This window comes from Anoplopoma fimbria, chromosome 2 (genome assembly GCF_027596085.1).
Source record: "Anoplopoma fimbria isolate UVic2021 breed Golden Eagle Sablefish chromosome 2, Afim_UVic_2022, whole genome shotgun sequence".
Classification (NCBI taxonomy): Eukaryota; Metazoa; Chordata; class Actinopteri; order Perciformes; family Anoplopomatidae; genus Anoplopoma; species Anoplopoma fimbria.
In genome coordinates, this window is record NC_072450.1 from 5,789,405 (window position 1) to 5,815,369 (window position 25,965).

The 25,965-nt window shown below is 40.7% G+C and overlaps 1 protein-coding gene across 1 annotated transcript in view; it reads left to right on the forward strand.

The window, feature by feature from the left end:
- The first annotated feature begins 3,561 nt into the window (after positions 1-3,561).
- The window catches only part of LOC129107446 (C-Jun-amino-terminal kinase-interacting protein 1-like), a 46,117-nt gene continuing 23,713 nt past the window's right edge, over positions 3,562-25,965 (forward strand). Inside the window, 2 exon segments of the mRNA XM_054618936.1 lie at positions 3,562-3,638; positions 20,502-20,613. Of these exon segments, the coding sequence (XP_054474911.1) occupies positions 3,562-3,638; positions 20,502-20,613 (189 nt within the window).

Below are 25,965 nucleotides of genomic sequence, written 5' to 3' on the forward strand. Positions count from 1 at the left end.
AGACCTTCAAGATCTTCAGACCAGACTGCCAAATGGAAAGGAACAGCATTTTGAACATACCAGAAAAAAAACTAAATCCTTCTACCAGCAATGTTTGAGAAGACTCCTCATGCCTTCATTGTGCAGTACAAAACCAGCTTTGTGGTGAATCTTTTAATTTTTTGTTCAAGAACTCCGAAAATATCTCTGGACTCAAGATCGTTTTGTCTCTGTGAGAAAAAAAACATGCTTTTTGAGATATGTGATTTTAGCAGAAATCAGACGTTCAGTAAAATATCACTTACTTTGTGGCCTTATATTGCTTTGAAGTGTTCATGGATTGTAAAATGTATGTAACTATTTTGAATAAATACTTAATGAAAGTGTTTTTTTGGTAGCATACAAAAAGTAATGGTATTTCCCTATTGATACGATGGAAGTATACGAGGTTCCCAGTCTCAGCTATGTTAGCGGCATGTCTGTCAGTTGGTCCACTTCTTTGGTGCAGACTGGAATATATCAACATTTATGAGATGGATTTGCATGAAATTTATTACACATTCATGTCTCACAAGTAAAAAACAACCTACACTATTATCTTTTCAAGTTTTGGAAATGTGCTCATGATTTATATATCAATCAGCTACAGCACTGAAGATCCACATTCTATCAAAGACCAACCATAAGACTAAGGCATTGTCCATACATCGCACATTTTTTTGTAAACAGAGCCTGAGAATCAATTTTTATTAATGTTTTGGTTGTGTGGTTTTATTTCATTTAAATTTGATTTTTTTTTAGTATATTTTTATATTTATTTTTCAGATTGCAATACCAATTTCTAAATATTCTTAAAAAAAGAAAAATTGCATTGCTCTTTTAAAGGGTGAACTTCCATTAGTATGCTATGATGTTAGCATTATATAAGTGGCATAAAAGGGTCTAGAAAATGACAATAATATTGTTTATCTCAATTATTTCTGGGACCATCTGAATTATATGTGAATGATATGAGTTTAGTTACCTGAACAATCAAGTGACCTTTTTACATGTTGCTTAATTTATAGGAAAATGTTTTGCAGGCATGCGTTGCTTTGAGGTTGTCTGTCTAATACAATAATACTGCAGCTTAGGTCAGTGCTCCTCTGAGTTTTCCCGCTTTCACAGGTGTGAATTTCTCTCCCGTTGGTCGTTAGTCACTAATCACCATAGTGGCCGATGTTTCCTCTCATGTATCTCCTCCAGCAAGCCTCCTCGCTCCACAACATGCATTTCATGAATCAAGAGTCTGATTGCTCCTAAGCTGTTTCACCTGCTCCGAGTGAAACACCTTTTATACATCAACTCATCAGCTCTGCATTATTCCAACCCTGGATCTTCACACATCCAGGACCAGATCATTGCCTCAGCTACTGTGGCAGTTACCTTGCCTCAGGCCTCTGTAGTTTTTACGAGAGCTATTCTTCATGTTGTTTTGGACATTAAAGGTTGATTTCCCATGAGCCTCAGGATAATTTTCTTTCAAGCCTGCCTGCTTGAATCCTAACCCTGTACCAACCCGGTCTGTCCTCCGCCATCGTGCCTCCTAGGTTCCTTAAATAATTCTTCTTACCTTCACCAACGTCTACTCTGTGTCCTGCGTTTTGGGTCGAGCGGCACCACACCACAACACGGATAGGAGAATAAAGATGAAGGGGAAATGGTAAAGAATTAATTATAAACTGGGGAAAAGCAGGAGCACAGAATGAAGAATACGTGATTTTTTTACAAACATATTTCTGTTCTTACTGTCAGTCACCTTCTCACCGTGTCTCTGTGTATAGTGTCTCCCTCTGCTGTTTTCTCTTTGACATGACTTGACATGACTTGTTAAAAAAAAAACTTTAATTTGACTGTTTTGTTTATTTCAGTTCTTGTTAAAAAAAAAAACATGCCAACACACTGTCTCAAATTTGACTGTTTTGTTTATTTGTTTCACATTTTCAATGCAAACCTAACAGTTTTTATTTATTACTTAACACTGTGAGGGGTTTTCTTTCTGTAATAAATTACTATCTAGTAATAAACTACTTTACTGTTAGTATGTAGATCTGCAGGATAAATTACACCTGGTACACATTTGATGAATACATTGGGTCAGATATTTATATATTAGTCTAATCTGATACTGACTGGCCTATTGATATCCACCTAGCTGGAACGCACCTCTGTTTTTCTACCAGTTCGCAGCCCTCTCCTCTCTGTGGGAGCACTCCTGCTGCCTTCACGGTCTCCTCGTAAACTCCATGCACGGAATGTGATGTGTTTTCAAGTGCTTTTATTCAGAAAAAATGAGACACAGCAAAAAAAAACAAAAAAAAAACAGTTACCATGGTGGAACAAGGATCTCCAAAATATTTCATTAATAAGTTTTCGGGTTTGGTTGGAATTTTGACTGAATTGTGTCTGTAGCCCTATTACAGCCTACCTATGCTTTAGGTGAATTGTAATATACAAGAACAGTTTTTTGATAGCTCTGTTAATGTGAAACTACAGCGCAGAACATTTATTATGATTTTATTTATTTATCAAATCTCTTCTGTACTTTAAGTTTGAGAGGAATACAGTTATTGTTTTATTCACAACTCATGTTTCTTTGTTTACAGTTTCCTGGCCACATGATTTTAAAGATTTGATGTTTTTGGATTAGTAAAGTGCTATAAGAAATGTTTATTATTGGACAAGTCATTTACAGCGACTTACAATAAGTGTATTGCTTGTATTTACATTCAAACACATTAAATAATCTAATACCTGTCCGTTTAAGATTTTTGGACACCTGATCTTCTGCTGAATACTTGGCTCTGTTGGCAATGTAAAAAATATATTATTATTTACATATTCAATATTTAGGCTATTCATCTGTTTTTAACTGTAGGCTACTTTAAAACAGATGAGCTATTTTGTACAATGATCCAAATAAAAAAAAAAAAAATGACATCCATGGGGACTCAAAAACAACACGGTAGGCTTTTGTAGACATTCTTGCACAGTTCAGCCATAGTCGCCATAATGTGCAATAATAGTTAAAATAGTTTTTTTCTGTCTGTAAATATAATATTTCAGTTATTGTTGTTTTTCTACTGTTTTTTTTTTATTGCTTATTTATAATACTTTTTTTTTTTTTATCTTGTCTTTCTTCTACTATGTCTCTTGTGTGCACTTTACTATCTTATCTTATCTTATCTCATCTTATTATCTTATCTTATCTTATCTCATCTTATTATCTTATCTTATCTCATCTTATCTTATCTTATCTTATCTTATCTTATCTTATCTTATCTTATCTCATCTCATCTTATCTCATCTTATTATCTTATCTTATCTTATCTTATCTTATCTTATCTTATCTCATCTTATCTTATCTTATCTTATCTTATCTCATCTCATCTCATCTCATCTTATCTCATCTTATCTTATCTTATCTTATCTTATCTCATAATCCCCACAGTCCGCGAAGGCAGCGCCCTATCGCTGCATCGCCGGACCTCAGGTGTTCTCCACCGGGCGAGCTCACAGCTTGGAGCCGATGGAGGGAGCGGCATGGCGGACAGAGACAAGAGGAAAGCCAGCCCGCCGCCTGGACGCAACATCCAGGTCAACTCCCCGGCCAGCTTCAGGTAAGCGCCCCGGACGGAGGGAGGGAAAGGAGGAAAGGGAGGAAAGGGGGACTCGACAGTCTGGCTGCGTTCAGCGCCGCTCAGCCCTGCAGGTTGAGGTCGCAGCTCGGTGTGGAGGTGCGTGTTTTTGGGCGTGTCTGCTCCCCGAAAATTCACTGTAATGTCTGCAGCTGTTTACCAGTTCCAGCATCACAGATGTGTTTTTATATATTTTTGCCTGTTTGCCTGCTTCATGTTATTTATTCCTTATTAATATAACAGGTTATTAGAGGAACTCATGGCATGTGTACATGTATTATAAGTGAGTTATGCACAGTGGGTTTTTTTTCTGATATTTTGTCATTAGTTTGGATTTGGCCTATTTGCAGAAAACTTTGAAGTTGAGCATACATATTCATTTTATAAATATTTTAATATTTGTATATTATAGGCATATTATACAAATATTAAAATGTGTGTTAAAAAAAACATTATATTATTTTTTTAATGGCAACTTAAACCTGTAGGTTTGGGGGAAAAACACAATGTGTGTAAACTGTTTTTGTATATTAAACACTTATATTACACTTATTTACACTTATACTATTTATTTTATAAATTAATAGTTTTGAATGTTTAATTTAGGGCTAAACACAAACTTTTTTAACGGTGGTTTACAAGATGTCAACCAGACATCAGCTTTTAGTTGTCGTAACTGAAAATATGTTTGGAATTTTTAGCCACCTTATGTTTTAGGTAATTAAGATACTATGCAGTTATAGGCCAGCTTAATAAAGCAAATATGACAACAACAAAAAGAATAAAAGCATGATTACAGTAACCAGACAACATTCTTTGTAGTTTGTGTTCAATCTGATACTTAACATCATTTTAATGTTGTTATCAGTTTACGTGTCCACCCTCAATTCCTTGTACAATACTAGTAGATCAGCTGTTAACAATGAATCCAGCCAATGGCTGCTAGTTAATCAATTCTCTCCCTTTCAAATATATATATATTTTTTTTTTACCTATCGTGCTGATAACCACCACAGATCCATCGGTCCTTCAGCGTTGAAGTCTTGGATTTTGGGTCTCTACTTTCAGAGATGACTTCCAATTTGTGCTGCACATTTTTTATGTTTGCTCTCCCTATTTTCAATAATAAGACGTGGTGGCAAAACCAAAGGCATAGATTTGGTTGCCAATCTCAACCTGGCAACCCTCTCTGTCGTGTCCCGGTCTTTGTAGTTTGAATGTATATACCCTTCCACAGCATTAACTCATGGCACTTTCACGGAACTGCAAAATCATTAATTTAGTCAAATATAAAATGTTGTCTGATTATAGTGGAGTATTTTCTGCTTTTGCCTCTTTCATATTAGTCTAATTGAATTCTGTTTTGGTTCTTGAACTGTTGTCCGGACTGAAAAAGGAGCCTGAAGAATAATTGTAGACTCTGGGAACTTGTGACGGGCACGCTATTGTACAGAATGAATTAGCAATGAGTTGCATTCAAACATAATTGAAAGGTTAGTCGATAATGAAAAAGCAGAGCTCCAGTATAGATAACCCAGAATGCAACAGGCAGGTGATCAGTCAGAGCTAATTCAACCTGCAGAACAGGTCAATCAAGAGAGCTGAGCAGGGCCAGGGATTAGCTGCTGTTCAAGTGCTTTTATACTCTGTGTCTCGCACAAACAAACACACTCACACACACACATACACACACACACACACACACACACACACACACACACACACACACACACACACACACACACACACACACACATTCACACACATACAGACCCATACAATGTTGCCTGAGGAGAAGCTGTGATTCTTCAGAGGCATGACTGAAGTGGATGGAGGCCTGTGATCAATACACCCCAGCGACACACACACACACACACACACACACACACACACACACACACACACACACACACACACACACACACACACACACATTACATTACATTACAGTCATTTAGCAGACGCTTTTATCCAAAGCGACTTACAATAAGTGTATTCAACATAGGTATTCAAGAGAACTACTAGTCACCAGAAGTCATAAGTGCATCTCCTTTCTTAAACAAGCATCTTAAAGCATAAACCAGAGCAAAAGTATAGTGCAGAAGCAAATTACTACGAAAACAATAATTGCAACAAACTAATACGAATACAATAAGTGCAAAACTACTAACTAAACGAATACGAATACAATAAGTGCAACGAACTAATACGAATAGAATAAATGCTACGAGGAAGGCTCACACAGCCACACACACACACACACACACACACACACACACACATCGCCACCCTTAGGCTCATGCTGTCCCTGTCTCATTAGCTGAGCTGCAAACAGGCGGATCCACAACCCTCTTTCTTCAGATTTTCATTGCAGTGGCATCAAAGTCGCTCCAGCAGTGTTTGATTTATTTGACAGAAAAAAAAAAAAATATATATATATATATATATATAAATGAGATTTTCTTTTTAAGTGTCTAGAAGTAGCACAGAACAAACCAGGGGAAAACGAGCGATAGAAGAAATATAGTTTCAGTAGCACAACGAATTTAAGACACACGTGTGATCCAAATGTAAATTAAAGTGACACTAAATAGTGAAAATAGGACTTCTTAATGAGTCATTATTATTGTAAAGGATTACCTGTAAATCAAACTCTTAATTTATGTTAATAGATATGTAAAATGACTTGTAAAAAAGGAACAAGAAAATCAAATAGATTAAAAAAAGCAATAAATTAAACGAAGATATTATGTCATCTGTTTTGAAAAACAATTCCTCTCTTTAAATGAAATTAGGAGACTGAACTGTGTGGGATTGACAATTCAGAGTTGTAGTCGTTGTAGTGAGAGAAAGTAAGCCACGGTAATCCACCACCTCGGGGGTTGGCCCGGTCCCAGAGCGGCCATATGCCGGCATGTTCCTCCTCCGTCACCCTCCCTGCCTCCGCCCGCTGTGGTCAAATCCTCCGTCTCTCTACAACCTGCCGCTGTCGGAGGACGGAGAACCGATCTGCCGCCCGTCTGTGCAGCTCTTTGTGTGGAGATATTCGGTGGCTGAGAAACAGGAGCAGCTCGCCTTGAAATCTAGATTCAGTCAACGGTTTCTTAAGCGTTTCATGCCGGTGACCCCATTTTTGAGGCTCCTAAAATTTTCATGAATCCTCAACAGAGAGTAAACAAGTTGTCATATGAGTTTGAATAACACATATTTCTGTGTAGTTTTCAACAGACTGGATGTAACAACAGATAGATTTGACAGGAACTGAGGAAGCACAATTTAAAATAAAGTCAGAGAGAAAAAAGGAAAGAGAGAAAGAGAAACAAAATGGCCGCTTTTCTTTCCCTTTATACAACCTGGGCTGTTTTTATACACTGTTTATAGCCATACGTATGAAAAATAACGCACTGTAATTGGTATACAACACACATTATCAACCGTATATAATCTACAAAACCGTGAGCGAGTACAGGTGATGTGTTAAAAACAAGACGAGGAGGTCTGGGTAGATGGATGGACTTTCACCCAGGAGACCGCCGTTCGTGTCCTGAGTGAAACCAGAAATGAATGTTGTAGTCACACCAATTCTGTAGTTATTTTAAACTAAATGTTGACTTATTTCATACGTAACTTCCTAACCTAATGCAACCTCCAAAGTATATTTTAGCCCAAACCACACCCTTTCCTTAACGTAACCAAGTAGTACTGTTGCTATGAACACAGCAGGGGTTTGCACAGGCGCACCGATCGCTTGTCTTTCTGGACATTTGTAGGAAAGCGCATTAAAAATAATAAAATTACATTAAGTGAGACATCTCACGAACCATTGTATGAGGATACTTTCAACAGTAAGGTACAGTAGATGTCCGACATATGACACGGTTTGATCTTCAGTTGAACCATTGATTAAAACATCTGGGTATGATGCTCAAACATCAGCATGAAACTAGTTCATTTAAGTTTAACGGCTGACACTGTCTCCTGTTTGATAGAATATGAACACACGGCAGCACAAACAGATGAACAGTTAATGATATTCACACTGACGGCAAAGTTAAAAATAGTGTTCTGGTGACATCTCTCATGTTCACACAAACTGAATTTGAACGTCAGTACTGGGATGATGGTTGAGATGAAGAGAGAGGCTGTTCTTCAGACGACAGCAGAACTACAACGAGAGGCATTTACATAAATGAAACAATAAAGGATGTCACACGCTGTAGTTTTCAAAATCATGAAAGGAAAGCAGTCATCAAAGGAAATGTTTTAAACTGCTGAGCTTCACAGATGAAGTCCGATTTTTCATATTTCATATCATATATTTAGGTCAACTGTGCCTTTTAAATTCTCCAGCACTGCACTGATCATCTGTGGCACGAGAGGGCGCAGCGGGAGAGATTCTTCTGTGTGTGTGTGTGTGTGTGTGTGTGTGTGTGTGTGTGTGTGTCTAAAATACAGCATGTATGGAGCAGCAAGATGGTGTGGGATTTCAGTCAATTCTGTAGTGCATTGTGGGGGAAAAAAACAGGGAACTAATGAAACCAGAGATCCCTCTTGCGGCAAAACCTGGTCTTCTCATAGGCAGTTCAATATTTACCTTATTTTAAATTCTATTTGTGTTGTATTATCCCAGTTCCCTGCAGTTTCAGGTGGGAGAGGAGAGTGCATTTGAACATACTCTGCATTCAGTTTTGTTGTCCTTATATTTAGGGCTGCACAATTTTGAAAAAAACAAACTATTTTGAATAAGAGCGATATGATTTGAGATGCAACTGGGAATCTTCTCATGATGAAATCTAATTTACCCCCAAAAATGATACATATTTCTGACACACATTGGGCCTTGTTACAAATATTCTCCTTTTGAGATTTGAAAATAGCAGTAGGCCATATTGAACATTTTAATAAAATTTTGATTAATTGTGCAGATAGGAATATAAATCAGACTTATAAAGCACATATTCACTGAATAGTCAAATAATCCGCTTGAAAGCGACCTCTCTCTCTCTCCCTCTCTCTCTCTCTCTCTCTCTCTCTCTCTCTCTCTCTCTCTCCCTCTCTCCCACCAGTTCATTGGCTACCCTCTCGCTTCTCTTTCATCTTTTCACTGCAGCTTCCAAACCGACGTGACTCTGCTGACAAGATCTGCTCAGCCAGATGGATTCACAGTATATGGGGATGTGAAAAGGATGTGAGTGATAAAAGGGGGGAGGAATGGAAGGAGAGGGAGAGAGAAGGATAGAGAGAGAGAAGGCGGGAGGAGGTTAAGCAGATTTTTAAGTGTCAGTTTCCCAGATTCACTTCATCCGTCTTTCATGGCCTTTGATGTTGTTGTTGGTTTTTTTTGGGGGGGGGGGGGGACATGAGCTACAGAATATTCTTGTAGTTTCATTTCATCCTCAGAGAGGGAGAGAATTTAAATGGAGCTGATTAGAATTTCCCTCACAGCAGACAGAGAGGACTGTTATTGCTCTGGTTGCAGTTCCCCCCCCCCAGGCTCATTATTTACTGCTGTCGCTCCGTTCTGCTGACACGGCACGTTCCACCTGATGGAACGTGCCGTGTCTCTCTCTCTCTCTCTCTCTCTCTCTCTCTCTCTCTCTCTCTAATAAAGACAGGCATTTATTCCTATTTTTTTTGCTTTAACAGTATTCTCATGAAATATATTTTCATATTTTAGTAAGACTAGTAATAGTAGTGAGAATATTGTGAAATAGGACATCCCAGTCAGTTTTTTGTTCGGGAAGTGTCGAGTTCCATCTTCAGCTTACCAGCAAATGAAATATACGCTGTTGAAATTTTGTTTTTTAAGACGACAACAAGTAAACATGGGGAAATGTTACATCAAAAGAGAAGTAGACCAGATCAAGGTTAAAAGGTCAGCTCAGGTTAAAATGATACGGCCTAATAATACAAAAGTAATGCAAATAAAATAATAATCGCCTACATATTATAATAAAAATATATGTTTCAAAATATCAGACTGGTTGTCCCTAGTTAAGATACCAAATGTACTGGCACCCGATGATTATTTTCATTATTAGGTAATCTTTTGATTTGAGTGTCGCAATCACAATGTTTTTTTATTTTTCTGGCCAATTGAGAAATTAGCTAATTATTGAAGTACTTTTCTTCAGCCTGTAACCTTGACTCTCGAGGCCATTACAGGGTTAATGTTCCTCTTCTGAGGAGCTGAGCAGGAGATTGAACACCACACACAATGGATACTGACGGATACTCCTTTTTCTCCGATACAGAACACGTTGTGTCATTCTTCACGTTTTATAGCTTTATATGTTCCTTCAGCAGGTTTTTTTTTCCCCACATGTGTAAGTGGAAGTGTTGAAGCTCTTCTGGGGTGTGAGCTCTATAGATTCTGGCCAGTTTCCAAAGCCTGTGCTGTATGGCCATATGGCTGTGTGTTGGCAACTGTATGTGGAACTGAGTGGAGAAAAACAAGGACTTAGCGTGTTTGACCTTTCTGAGGGAATGTTTGAATCCTGGTGTTTGGTTTACCAAACCACCACTTTGACTTATTGCCTATTCATCTGCCTCAAGTTGTAATGGGTGTTGCAAATATGAACGTGTGGCATAGTAAACTGCTTTTGCTATTATTTGATCATGCTTCATTGATTTCTGGCCACTAGGGGGCAGATCAACATCACAACAAGTTGACTGACAGCTGATACGTTAGCATGTGATAAAGTTGTTAAAGCTTGCTTAGTAGCAAACGGTTGCCTGTTTACATGTCCAGCAGTCACAGAACAATTTAATGAACACATTACAGTAATTTTTTTTAAATGTGAACTTGATGAATGCAAATCCAATGTCCTCTGCTTATTTGCTCTGGTTTGGTTTTCTCCAACTCCTGGATCTAAATTTCTGCCCCTTCAGCCTCTTTGTTAACCAGCTAGTCACTAACTTACTCTGTCTTCCTTTTGTTGCTGGACTTTCACCCAGGAGGCCGCTGTTTGTGTCCCAGGTGAAGCTAAAAATCAATATTGTATGGTTATTCGCTGGTCATGTGAGTCATTAGTCAAGTAAGCTTAAACCAGGTTATTTTCCTAACCTTTACCCCTAATGTATACCTCTAGTGAAAGGCTTGCGCAGAGTCTCCCCAGAGCCAAAGAGATTGTTTTTGCGATTCCCTCGCACGCTCCTTAAAAAGCTGACTACGCAACAAGCACCTCGAATTCTGCAGCGGTTTGATTGATCAGTGCCGGGAGGTGGAATTTCCGTAAAGTACCTCACATCCTGTTGCAACAACAACAACAACTTTAATAGGAGCTTCTCCTCATCAATCAACTCTTCCATGTTTTTTTTCTCCAGCGATAGAGTTGCGTTGGTTCCATATAGGCCCAAACCTATGTGGAACTTTTGAATCATGCCTATCAAATAAATCAAATACCACCTGACAAAGGATTTTAAACTGCGGGTCCAAATAAAAAAGCTACGTGTCTCGATATTTGACGAGTTGGTTGTGAGAATGTGTTGGCAAAGGCAAACTGAGATCTAACTTCTTGCTTTGTGTATTTTTTTGAGGCCTTCGGTGGCTAAAATCCTCACGATGCTCTCATATACAATGCTATTGCCCAGATACAGTGCATATACTTTGGCCTATAAGATGCTGGTAGGAGGTTTTAAGATCAGTGGGGTTGACAGGGTTAATGGACTGTACAGTTCATGTTGCGTGTGCACACCATTCCACACACACACACACATTGATTTTGGGAGGACGTTTTACCACCTGACCAACCAAGCAACGATGAGCATACTCTGTAAAATAACAGGTTCATATTTTCAATTTTTACCTTATTTTTGTAGATCCGAGCATCATTTCTGCCTGCAACAATAACATTCTACACAACGTACGTTGTAAACATCCATCACAGTTTACAGACTGACCTCTTGGCTCAACTTTGACCCACCAGAATTACAGTCGTTGTGATCTTTCCATTCCCCTGCATAATGAGTGGATTCTTGGGTGGGCTTGTTTTCAGTTTTACCTCAAAATAAGTGGGTTACACAGCGTGTTTACAGCCTGTCTGGTCCTCTGCTGCTTTTGTTTTATGCCCTACCAGGCTCTTCTTTTAATCAATGTTGTTGTGTTGTGTTGTGCCAGACCTTGAGAGAGTGCAATACTATCTTAATAGATAGAAATAAGGGCCAAAACTACAAAACAAATAAGACCCACGTTGAGATAACTGGAGTTTTCTTCGAAGAGGATGAATAGAGAGAAAGAGAGAGAGAGAGAGAGAGAGAGAGAAGGGGAAATTAGGAGACTTCTGATCAATGGGGCCTCATGCATAATTGAGCACGCTTCTGTTTTGCAGAGAGAGAGAGCGAGAGAGAGAGGAGTGTCCTGTTGAGCTGATGTTTCTTGTGTCTGCCGTTGCGTTGGATGTCCTGCTAACGCCAGCACTTTCCTGCAGTGGCGTAGTAAATCTGATGCACACAAGACACATCGGAGAGAGAGAGAGAGAGAGAGAGAGAGAGAGAATGAGAGAGAGAGGAGTAGGTTATATAACACTACTCCTCGGTGGCAGATTCTGCTCCTCTGCTTCAGATAATTCCCCTCTTCCATCTCCCTCTCTCCTCCGGATGAGCGGCGGCGGCGGCAGCAGCAGCGGGGCTCTGAGTACGACGCCTCTCCCATCGACCCGGGGGGAGCTGCACCCCTCCTCCCTCTCCTCCGGCTCTCTTCCTGCTCGCTCCTCCCTCTCTCCCGCCCGCCCTCCCTCTTTCCTTCACTTTCTAACCCCAATCCTCCTCCTCCTCCTCCTCCTCTCCTCTCAGCTGTGGATGCCCTCCTCACATACAGTATGGACTCGGGAGGGGAAGGAGAAGAGGGTTGGATGGAGGACCAGTGGGAGAAATGGTAGGGCAATCTCTCTCATTCTCTTCCTCCACCGTGTGTGTTTTTTCTTTTCTATTTCAGCAACATGGCTGTGTGTGACCTTGTGAGCGTGGAGCTGCTAACTAACCTTTTTTTTTTTTTTTTCCTTTGCTATACGTCGTCTCCTCGCCTTCTTAAAGCTCAGGACAGGCATGCCCTTGAAGGAGAGCGGATGCATATGGCTGTGTGTGTGTGTGTGTGTGTGTGTGTGTGTGTGTGTGTGTGTGTGTGTGTGTTGGTGTCTTAAGACGGGAGGTGGAGGGAGGTGGAGGGAGGTGGAGGGTGCAGCAGAGGTTTGCCGGTTTATGTTAACCAAAAGTAGGAACTGGAGAAGACAAATCACACTTTCTGCCGTGTGGGGGGGGGGGGGGATGTAGGACATGCACTGTTTGGATGAATGTGGGTCCTTTTGGAGTTTGTTTTCTTACAGCAGATGATAAAGAAGGGGTGGTGGGGGTGGGGGGGGGGGGGTGGGGTCCTGATCCTCGTCCTGGTCCTGTCCTTTGCAGGAGGACGAAGCTGATGAATGAGCGACTGTGTGCAGCCTTGTAGTCTCACGGCGGGAGCATAAACGTATGAATTATTGGGGAGAGATGTGGGGAAAATGGACATGCAGGGGGGGGGGAGGCTTAATGTGTTGTGTGATGTTGTGTGAGGTGATTCAATCATAACAGATGTTAGTCGTAAAATAAGCGTGACATGGCAAGAGATTTGCAGGTGTAAAACATCCAGAGTTGTGTCCTGCTTCCACTGAAGCAACTATTGCAATTCATAAATAAATTATCTGAAAAAATGTAGGTGGAAATTGGATACAGTTTTCATTTTGATATTAGATTTTGGGTTTTTTTTTTTATCCAGGGGGATTTTGGGCTATAATTAGTAGCTTATTTGCACTTTTCCCTTCACTTTCTAATAATGGAAGCATTTTTCTGATCCGTCGTCAGCACAGCATGACCTTTTCACATTGTGGCCTGCATGAACTGCGTCTTTTTTTTTTAGCTTATCCCCTCCCTTAAAATAAGAAAATCTCAGTAATTCTCAATGAAAATAAAGCAAAAAGATGATGACCCTTGTCTTTATTTGACCTTGCATGCCCCTTGTGAACAAAAAAACTGCAGTCGACATTAGCGAGAGAGCATCAGGTAAATATAGTGCTGTTGGGTCATAGCTGGATTCAGATAAAGACTAATGAGCTGCCCGGGCCCCATCATGGCCTGAGAGCGAGGTCATGCTGTCCTTCATTAACACAAGCAGAGAGGCGGGCCGAGGAGGCACAAACAAGCTGGTACTCTGCCATGTCAACTGCCCCCCCACTGTCAGAATAACGCAGGACTTTATCCCAAATCCTTTGCGAAACAAACTGAAACATCCGTCCCGCAGTGTTGCTGCCCTCTGATGTCATTTTACAACATAAACTGTGGACAAAGTGTCTGTGAGGTTTCTGAAGGGACATTTTGAATCCTGCACTCCCAGATTATTTTTTACTGTTACTAATACTAGCGTTGTGGGGGAAAGCTCATACATGCTGAGCGATTCAAATCACTGAAGAGCGCATGAAATATTCAAATCTTCCCCGGAGAGATGAACTCGAGGATTAAGATACATTAGAAGTAAATGACTCCGACATCTTATGGAAAAGGATATATATTTTAAGAGATGTTCAGGGTCTTCTCAGGTGACTTTGATCTCCTATAGCTGCTATCGAGGCTCTCTTGGATGACTCAGTTTTGAGTGCAAACCTTTTCCAAAAAGAACAAATAAGCTGTGGTATAGCATATGTTGTCATATTTACTGTAAGTTTGTATTTAACACATAAAGGAATAGAAATTCAACATTTTCAGTTTCCACATCAGTGCTATGGTCTTCTTCACTGGAACAGCTGAGCACTGTAGCATGTAGAATTAACGTTGCTAGATTCATATTTGTACAAGAATTTTGCTCTTTACAAGATCAATAATGCCTAAAGTGCCATAGTGTACATAATATGTGTGCAGAATATGAACAGCCTTCCAGCCAGGCTGTCTTGTAAGTCAGGCTAATACAGGAATAGTCAGACTGATGGGCTTATGGACAAATTGCATCATAGCTTGCCAAAAAAAAAAGCAGATGTGGGTGGATTTGTAGGTGTGTTACACATTTACGCCTATTTGTTCTCAAGGTTATGACTGGTATACAATAATCTTCCTGCAAATCCAATCATTTAAGCCTCTCTTGCAATAGTTTGACATTTCCCAAAGCTGTCTGTTGCCGCCACATGGCTCTCAGCATGGTGACGTCTGAGCCAGTTGCTCGCTGCTAACAGTGCCAACAGCGCTAACAGTGCTGAGAAAGGCAACAGTGCATACATAGCTAACAGTGCAGACAAAGGCAACAGTGCATATATAGCTAACAGTGCAGACAAAGGCAACAGTGCATATATAGCTAACAGCGCAGACAAAGGCAACAGTGCATACATAGCTAACAGTGCAGACAAAGGCAACAGTGCATATATAGCTAACAGCGCATACAAAGGCAACAGTGCATATATAGCTAAAGGCAAAGGCAACAGTGCATATATAGCTAACAGTGCAGACAAAGGCAACAGTGCATACAGAGCTAACAGTGCATACAGAGCTAACAGTGTTCAGTACAAAGCTCAGATTACGACACACACAAAGGGAGATCGACTTCACTATCTGCCCAGGTAGACATTAATCCATATATTTTTACATAGCAAATCCTATTCATGCTCTTAATATCATAAAGAGAGAACTTTTTACCCAAAAACATTTTTCCAAACCTTAACCAGTGTTAAGGTAACGTGACACGTAGAAATGCAAACCTCTGTCCCTTGTCAAAGTCCTGAGCTTTGAACGCCAATACATCCACTCCAACCTTCTTCCAAGGACATTCTTTCTGTATAAGAACGCCACGCCTCCTTAATTGAAACGTTTTTGCCATTTAACAAAATCAAGGCAGCAACTAAGTTTCTACTAGAACTTTGTTGGCAGAGCGAATGCATAGTATAAAGATGTAATATGTAAGAAGGTGAGGGCTGGTAAAAACAGATTTCAGCAAACCGTAACTATTTAAAACATGGCAGAGGTCAAAACTATGTGATGATGCTGATATGATAACTAGTTAGCAGTTCTCTTGAGTTGCTCTTTGGGGTTGTGAGGAGCTAACAGTGTCACAGTGATGATGTCGGTGACATCCTGTGGTTACTACGGTCCAGATGATTTTGCTGCGTGTCACTACCAGTGTTGATGACATAGTAGATGTGTCACAGGAAAATCTCTGACCCGGACAGCCTCAGCCAGACTGCTGAGTCAGCCTGCATTGATCACTGAGGGTTGCTGTGAGTGAAATGGTGCTGGGTGTACAGTGTAGGGGAACACAATCCCAGAGGACACCAACAAGTTTTGGGTTTATTGGATTTTCTATTTGTGGATCCTTTTAGTGTCCATTCGGGTAAATCAGGTGGGATGTTGTTGTTTTTTCTAAATAATTAGGTGTCTGTGTGTGTGATGATTGTGTAAAAAATGCAAAACTGTGAAAGATTTGGACCATCTCTTAGCCTCGGGGTGAGGTGTAATTGGTAATTGCAATGACTTTTTGTTGGGTGATAACCCCCCATCTCTCCTTTCTCACATTTGCTGTCCATATCTTCCATGTCTACTATCAGTAATAAAGGCAAAAATGCCCAAAAAGCATTTGTAAAAGTAAGCGTTATAGAGTTTAAGGAGGAAATCTTGCAGTGGTGAAAAGAAATCTCTAAATAAAATTAAGGATGTCTACACACTTTGGGCAAAAGGCCTTTTTCATAGAAGATCATTTGTAGGAAAAGCACAGGTGTAACTAATAACACTAATGATCAGGGGCTGTCCTCAACCAAAGACATTCTTACTTACACCCATATGATGATGATTGTCAACTTATCCATTATTTGATTTAATTGACAGATCTGTGAAACTGACTTTCTCCACAAAAACTCATGCAAAAGCAAAATCGACCCCAAAATGTGTGATATGAGGTTTAGACACCATAATATATCTCTGCTAACCTGACGTGTCAGACCCTTGATGTGTGACAACGGAATTTGCGCTGTATTATACACTGTTGGTTTTCCTCGGGTGTGTGCAGCCCTCCTTACCCATAATTCACTGCAGCAAAAGGGGTCACTCTGTCCTGTCCAGGTGGTTTATCTCCCAGCACTTCATTTTCTCCTTCCCTCCTTCCCTCCTTTCACTTTTGTCGCCATGACCCCCTATTCCTTTCACTGTCCACTGCTTCTCTTTGCTCTACAGTCATCATCCTCTCGCATCTTTCGTTCACTCGTCACTCTCGAGACTTCCCCCCCTCTTTTGCCCTTGCAAAGTCCTAATTATAAGTCAATACCTCCAATTCAGGGTCAAAATAAATGACATACTTATGGTCTATTGCCTCCAATTTGCATGCAGTCTTTCCTTTCCTTTCCTATCCCTCATTTCTTTACTCTTCTTTCTCTCCTCTAGGCTCCTCCACTTTTCTCCTCCTTCCTGTAAGTGGTGCTGATAACGGGGACTCACAGGAGCATATTGATTGTGTTCCTCTCCCAAGCATCGGCCTGTGTTGTAATAAATTACATTTGTAGTGAACTTTGCAGTTTTTTGGTATTTCAAAAGCAGAGCAGTGTCCCGAGACCAAAGTCTTGTCAATGCAATTACATTTGGGACAAAAAAAAAGTTCAGATGGCGCCGTAAGCCACATGTTCACAGATTGTAAAGCCCTCTGAGGCAAATTTGTAATTTGTGATTCTGGGCTATACAAAATAAACTGAATTGAATTGAATTGAATGTTGTTACTCTGATTATGGCTGCAGACATCAGAATCAGAATCAACTTTATTTGCCAAGTATGCGTACGCATACAAGGAATTTGACTTCGATTTTCCATCGCTCTCATCGTACATTCATAGCAATAAACAAAAAAACAAAACAGAAAACAAGTACAGCAAAGTAGGATAAGGGAGGCATAAACATTTAACTTATATATATACAAGTATAAATATAAATATATATATACAAAAGTACGTATATGAACATAAAAACACAACAATTAAATGGAATTAAAAGAGCAGAATGAATGTAATAGTGCAAATTGGAGGTGCTATTGCAGTATGACTGATTAATTGTTCATCAAAGTGACGGCCAGAGGAAAGTCAATCAATGGCAGACATATTGGCTGTACTGTTTTACTTGAATGATAATCCAAATATAGACTTTCATACAAATGTCAACGTTATGAATAGAAGCATCAAACTATTCTGTACAGCCTTGAAATAGAGATAGTTTACCATTTTCTGGAAATTGGTGTGAACTCATGCACCGCTCAAAACAATCAAAGTGAGCAAACAGTCTTCCCCACTATGTCCTCTGGCCGCACAGCAGTGGCTCTTGCTGGGCAATGCACTCAGCTGTGTGTGTGTGTAGTTCTGTTTGCAGTTTGTCAAAAGCCAAACACACCGTCCAAAACAATAAAACTGTTCAAACTTTCTTTTGTCCTCCACTGTTTCTCTCTTCCGGCCCCTACCGGCTGGGGGGACGCTTAAGAATAGTGAGTGAGGAGTCAGCAGTCAATCAACGGCGGCATCAAACAGACAATTAAAACTTGTTTTGAGAAAGCGTGAGTCACTGCAACCACGAGAGGTCCTTGGGAATGCAACCACAGAGAGCACCCACGTTATTATGCAGTTTGGTGCAGCAGTATGCAACATAAGCCATGGACACACACAGATGCACACACAATCACACAACCGCTCACTCAATCACGCAGATAAAAAGTTATTGATGCTGCAGCTTTACTTTGTCAGTTGGAGGATTGTGTGGTGAAGGTGGATAGTTCCACTGGTGATTTTTTGAAGTCTCTTTCTCCCTCGGTTCCTCTCTTTCTATCAGGTGTACATGTATTCCCATCTGAGATCCTTCATCCCTTACCACTACATTGCTCTACTTTCTTTCTCTTTTCTCCCTTTCCATCCTTCAGACCCGTCTCTCTTGCCTCCTCCAGGGCCTCATTACGGAGGTAAACAGATGCTTCCACCCAGGCTATTTAACTCCCATACCCATATTCCAACACGTGATGGCTAAAGACGGCCGCAGCTGTGCGTAATTTTGTAAGAGGAGACAGCTGCAGTTTCGATGTAGCCAGAAATTACATTAGCATCATGCAACAACATGGGGGATCATAGCTCTCCAGGTTCACCAGGTTTCTCTGACAGCTTGCTTTTTATGCTCCTTGTGATAACTGCCATCTTCTCTTTCCTCCCTCCAATAACATTTTCTTGTCTTTGACTGGGTCTGTCACGCCCAGGAGGCTGCAGGGTAAAGAGATAACAGGCGGACATAATTACAGATGGGGAAAAGTGAAGCATTGTTTATTGGAAGCTAATTGAATCCTGCCACAGACAGCAGGACGGAACATTTCCCTGCCTGACACTGGAGTGATGGCCAGGGTTGCTTCAAGAGCAGTGAATCCTGTTCATCCCTGCAAAATATAAACAATGTCTTCCTGGACCTGTAGTATGGACATTTGGACGTGAGACCAGTAAATTAAGATGTCCTGACAACCAGAACAGCCACACTGTGTCAATATGCTAGTGGAAAACTGATTGAATGAGTGACTTTTGGTTATATTATAAGCTGTTATTGACTTAAAAGTTGTTCCGGTGAGGTCGATCAGTTTGTCAGATATACTGGAACAAAAGCAGGCCTAATCGGCATTACATTTACAGTTGATATTCCTGGTCCCCAGGTGAAGAATCTATTGTGTTTTTGGTCACAATGGCCCATCGTCCAGCACGATTGTCATGCCAGCTTTTCCACATATAAACAACCAAATCATGTCCTGAAGTCTACTGAGCACGTTCATGCTCTCCAGAGGATGAACCTCCCTGATTTTGGATGCTTACTTTAAGAGCCACCCTGTTAGGCCCCAACCTGTTGCAACACTATTGGGCCAAAACATCCCACCACAATCTAGAATCATTGCTATGAAGCCTGCTGAACATAACCATGCTCCCCAGAGGATGAACCTCCCGGATTTTGGATGCTTACTTTTAGAGCCATCCTGTTAGGCTCCAACCTGTTACAGCACTATTGGGCAAAAACATCCCAGCGCAATCTAGACACATTGCTATGAAGACTGCTGAACATAGTCGTGATCCTCAGAGAATGGATTTGATTAGATACTGTTTTTGATGAATGCAACAGAAACCACAGTATGTTTATTGATTTGTGCCATGTGGTTTATTCTGAATGAACAAATGTGCCCTCAGAAGACTGCTTATACGGCTTACTACCTCTTTTAGTCTTGTTGATTTAGGGATTAAACTACTTTTGCAATTTAATTATGCGGTTATTTATAGCAACAGAAACATTTGCGCTCAACTTTTCAACTCTGTATCTCTGGAAAAGTCATTCAGAAACATTTTGTTTTCGTCATTGAGTTAGGGTAGGTTTAGTGTCACAAGCTGGTCACGGTTTTTGTTACAGTTAACTCATAGATTGAACTGCCATGCAACTCCGACTCCCACTATGATCCCTTCTTCTTGTAATTTAAAATGTGTAGCTATATCACGGCTGCTAATGCTCAACCAGCAGTCAAATAAAAAGTCGTCTTCCCATCACATCCCCCCACCAGTCAGATATCTGATGTTGTCACCGACCAGTGACATAAACCTGCTTGTGATGCTACCTTGCTGTACTTGAAGGGAGAATTTTAAATGACCAGACATTTGGTGATTGTATTTTCAGAATAAGAGTAGACATTAGAATCACCACCCGGTCAGACAGATAATCGGTCAAAAGGAGATTTTGAGACGTACCGCTGTGGCTTCGGATGAGTGCCGAGGGATTAACATTGATTTTCTTTCCTCATCTCTCTCCCTTTCCCTTCCACCCTTTTCTCACCCTAATCCCCCCCCCCTTCCACCAGGTTGACCCATGACATCAGCCTGGATGAGTTTGAAGATGACGACCTGTCGGAGATTACAGAGATCACAGACGAGTGCGGGATGAGCCTCAACTGCAATGGCCCAGATATTAAGGTAAGGCCTCCATAAAGAGGTGGTTCTCACAAGATTTAGTAAAATCGGATATATATTCTCACAAGGAAGTCTTCCTCTTTCCAAGCAGTTTTAATGTAACCCATGAGCTGGTGTGAATCTGTGGAGGTCTACACAAGTCTTGCACTTTTATTTTGAATATTCACTTCGTAAACCTTCTGAAGGAGTTGCCAATTTTCCATTGGGCTTTGATTTCCAATTTCCGTATGTTGATTGCTTTAATTCCCAGTTCATCTTTTTGTTACTAGTTAAAGTACACAACAATTATTTCCCCAATTTGTAGTAAATACAGAACAAATAAAAATGAGGCTTACACAAAGTCTCACATTTTTAATGCTCATACTAATGTCATGAAATTGTATAAGGCATTTTGTCCTGAACAGCTGCTACATTCAGCTTCCTGCCAGCTAAAAACAAACGAGCCCAGAGGCAGAGAGGCCTGATGGACGACGACAGAGCCGCTCTGTAAAAAAAAAACCTTGAGTCTGATCACATACGATTGCCCCGTTGCATCCTGGTTATCTGAAAAATTCACACTGAGCTGTTGACTGTTTGTTCAAGTCCTGGAGAAATTTTCTATTTATTTTATTTGGTGAAGAAAGTTCCATCTAGCACCCTGGTGTTCTCAAGTTTTATTGGCATAGAAACGAGTGGGTCATTACAGAAAATTGGAACGCTACCAGGAGAGAGAGTGAGATGTGGAGTGGAGTGGTACAGTGGGAGGAAATAAGCAGAGGTAAATGTATTATTCTGTCAGATCTCTCCGGCTCTGTTCCCAGAGAAACCCTCATCACCCCCTCCTCCTCCATTCAGCTCTGCTACCGTAACCAAGGCAACAGGAGGGTCCAGGGTCTTTTTTTCAGTGTCAATTATACGAGCAGATGAGAGATTCTTCTCTTCTGTGACTTTGTATTTGATTCTTTCAGCGAGACGGGTGACCTGACAGATGAGGAAATTTGCCTTCACAGAGTGCCTGGGAATATTTTTGGGGTTGAAAAAGCCATTTATCCATCTCTCCCTCTGCTTTTTTCTGGTCCTCCTATCCAGGGAGCTAATTATAGACCAGATTGTTGAATGTGAGGGCTATACGTGTGTGTGTGTGTGTGTGTGTGTGTGTGTGTGTGTGTGTGTGTGTGTGTGTGTGTGTGTGTGTGTGTGTGTGTGTTCGGACTCATGACGCATCACCTTGCAGGGGCCTTCAAAGAGATTAGAATCCAAAATGGCTGCTAGATAGCGGCAACAACAACAACAACAAAAACCACACGTGTCATTGACGTCACTCCCAGGGCATGAAACAAAATGTTCAGCTGGTGGTTTATTGTAAGTTTGTCTTGTATGGAAAGAGCAGGCTCTGCTGGTTGGTCTCAATAAAATGTCACCCCCGATCCTGTCAGTCTCATGTCAGTTTCCCTTTGCGTTTGTTAGGCGTGAATTGTCTCCCTATGTTACTTTTGTCACCCATCAAACATCAGACAGTATCTTAGTCTTATGCCCTCACTGCTTTAAGACAGCAGTTGGTATTTTACTGGAGGCGAAGTTGGTTTGATCACCCGTTTTGAATGTTATCAGCTGATTGAGTTGGCATCAGCCTCATATGGGTCAGAAGTAGCCTGCTACCCCCACTAATAGGTTCAGAGGTCTGTTATGATCTATTCACATGGCTGATCGCAAATACTAATACAAGAAGACGACAGCAACCGCTAGTGGCTGTATTAGCTTTGACGGGAGCAAAGGAGGAAGTCAGGTGGCATAGTATAAATAGCGACAAAGCCAGTTTGGGATGGAGATCGAGGGCGACAGATGAGACAACCACTGTTCTTGTCCCGTGTAAAACCAAAAGTCAATGTTGACTTATTTCACTGTGCTTTTGTGACATAACTTACATACTTAAAGTGGCCCTTTTATGCTTTTCCACTTTTCCCCTCTTCTTTAGTTTGTTATATATATATATTTTTACATGTAAAAGGTCGGTAGAGAGTAAAACCTGAAGTCCACGCCTAAAAGGAGTTACCCTCCCCCTCAGAAGCTCCTGAGCTCCTGAAACGGCTCCATTGAATTCTCTCCTTCACTTCTGTAACTTTATGAGGTCACAATGTTACGGAAGTGACGTAAAACTCTCCGGCTAGTTTGGCCCTCAAACAACAAAAGAGAGAGAAGGAGCTGAAGCTCTGGAGGAAGAGTTTTTTGAAATGTGAAACGTTGACCAATCAGAACAGAGCGGGCTAGCTGACCAATCAGGGCAGACTTTGCTTTCTGGAGGGAGGAGCAAGCGCTACAACGGAGCGTTTCAGAGAGAGGGTGAGAAGAGGTGCTGCAGGACAGCCAGGATGAGAAAAACAAGGAGGATTATGAGCATTAACGCATGTAAACATGTTGTAACTGTAACTTGAGATAAAAATATGCACCCGGAAAATAGCATAATAGGGCCTGTTTAAAGATAAGATAAGTATCAGTTTTAATGGTCATATACATAGATACATACATACATATATACATTAAATTTCCTTCTGCATTTAACCCATCCCTGAGGAGCAGTGGGCTGCCAAAGAGAGCCCAGGGAGCAACTTGGGGTTAAGTGTCTTGCTCAAGGACACCTCGGCATGTGGACTGTAGAGGCCAGGGTTCGAAACCGGTTGTGGAACGAGCGCTCTATACAATGAGCCACAGCCGCCCATAAGATAAGATAAGATAAGCTCTAAAGAGGCAGATATCTTTCTCAGGAGCTGGTAAGCAGATTTTGGATGTAGATTCATCAGGTGGAGGCATGAAAATAAATGAACTCTAAGTTATTTCTTCTTCTGTCATATTTCAGCTTCATTTTTTTCTTCCCATTTAAAAGTGCAAAATATTTGATGGAGGCCAGGCCTGCTTATAAATGTATGATGAGGCGGTGCAGCAGGACGTCGGGTGACTGGGAGGATGTGCTGGAGGGGGTGGCTTCATGCAGAGCTCTGACTGGTGACCTCATCAGTGAGCTCATTACCCCTGGGGAGTTTCAGGATACATCTTGTCTCATCAATAATGGACGGTCACATGGAAGGAGCTTCACTCACCCCAGACAGGCGTGGTGTCTGCCTCAGCGTGGATGTATGTGTGTGTGTGTGTGTGTGTGTGTGTGTGTGTGTGTGTGTGTGTGTGTGTGTGTGTGTGTGTGTGTGTGTGTGTGTGTGTGTGTGTGTGTGTGTGTGTGTCCAGGGGTTTATAAGGAGGGATAAGAGGGCGTGTCCAAACTAATGCAGACATTTTATTAAAGCTGCTAGAGTTCAAACTGGGTTCCAATCACATTAGTTTTTAAATATTGTTGCAGTGTTATAATTTGTAAAATCACAATTACGGCAATAAAAAAAGGGCATTCAAATTTTCTTTTTTGTATCCTGTGCATCGCTGCCAGACTTCATTGTGTGACACTAATTTGTGGCTTCTTTTGACCACAAATATATTTCCGTGAAAATAATGAAGAGAAGGATCCCAAACTAAAAGACATTTATAAACGGACCATATCTTTTTTTTTTCTTCCAAATTTTCCCTCCCACATGAGTGCATAAAGGATATATTTTTAATCTCTTGCCCACAGAAAAAAAAAGTCCCTTTACTCACCCAGAAACTGTCATGTCAGAGTCTAAAACACTCAACATTGTTGACTAACACCACTTTTTCACTGCAGGAATTTAACTTTAGGACCTTTTTAAACCCAAGAAACTTACCTTGCATCACGAAAGGAGTAACCAAGTTCTTAATTTTGTTTGTAGCCTCTGCACAAGTCTCTGCGCTTTCTTATAGCTGAGGAACTACTGGGGCAGAGTAAGCAGTTCTGAACATCACTAGCTGGTCAAACACACTCAATGATGCAACAGCTTGTATAAAGGAGGAATTTCCAGTAGTGTCAATATTGTATCTATTGAAATTAAAGAAAGTTATGTTGTAGACTTTCCAAGTAGCCTTAATAAGAGCAGGAAATATTGTCTCAGATTAAACATAGCTTACTTGCTAATTATTTAATTGCCATTACAGACATTAAAGAGGGAGAAAAGCCCTGTGTTACTGTCTCAAACCTCGCTTCTCTTGCTTTTTGATCAGACTAATTGTAATGCTCTTTGCTGCTCCTCAGATGTGGCGAATACAAAAGCAATGTGCCAAATAGACTCTTAGTTCCTGGGTTTAGTTCCTGGCTGGTTGGTTGTGGACAGAAGCTCCACACGGAGAGAAAAAGATGGAATTCCGAATAAGTGTGCGCATGGTTGTTGTTATGAATTGCTAATGTGGAGCAGCTCGAGTTCAGAAAGAAGCATAAGGAGCTTTAGTGTTCCTAAGAGACATGAAATGACAACATGCATTATCTCAACCACTCTCTCTCTCTCTCTCTCTGTGTGTGTGTGTGGTGCTGGGGGGTCATTTGACATGTGCAAAAGGTTGTAAAAGTCAAATGTCGGGCAGGGGTCAGATAGAATGGGCAATAGCATTAAGTGAATGTAGAGACACACACATACATCTACACACACATATATACTATACGTATTATGCTATACTTGCGCCCTCTTTAGTAACATTGTAATAGACAGAGAAAAATACATTTTTCAAATTAAATGTTAACATAAAAATGGAGTTGTTGTCGTCGCATTAACGAATCAACTTATTCTTCTGCAACATTCTTTATTCCCCAAATGTGTTCGGTTGTCTTGCCTTCATCAGAACATTACTATAGCAGGGAACAACCATTTGCATCGTATATATATATGTCTATATAGTGCAGCAGAGAATTAATTAGCTCCGCTTCTGAGTGTGTTGTAATCCAAGCTTCTCCTTGCAGGTAAACACTGTTAGCTCTGTCAGCACTTTTGCCTTTTACCGTACTTTGCACTGTTAGCACCTGCTCAGCCGTCGCCATGTTGAGAGCCGCTGAGAGGCGATAGAAATGCTCCCAATAAATCAGCTCCAATGTATTGCCCAGAATATGAAGGCATATCAAATATATATGCTTTGTTTAAAGTTCCTTTCTCTTTATTTTCTGATTCTGAAAAGGGCGTAGAAACATGTATGAGCTTCATGTCAATTCAGACACTTAAAATAATTTAAATTCAACAATGAGGAGGAGCGGTTCATTTTTGTTTATAAATCTATTATGAATATTTCTATACAGTATATTAGACCAAGGAATATTCTTCTCCTTTGTGCCAATGGAGATGATTGATGTTATTTACCACTTAAAAACTCTTTATTAACAGTGTTTAACTACATCAATACACATCAGTATCCCAGATCTCATTAACCCAGATAGGAAGAGGGTGGAGATTCAGGGAGAGGGAGTGATTTAGAGAGAGGGAGAGAGAGAGAGAG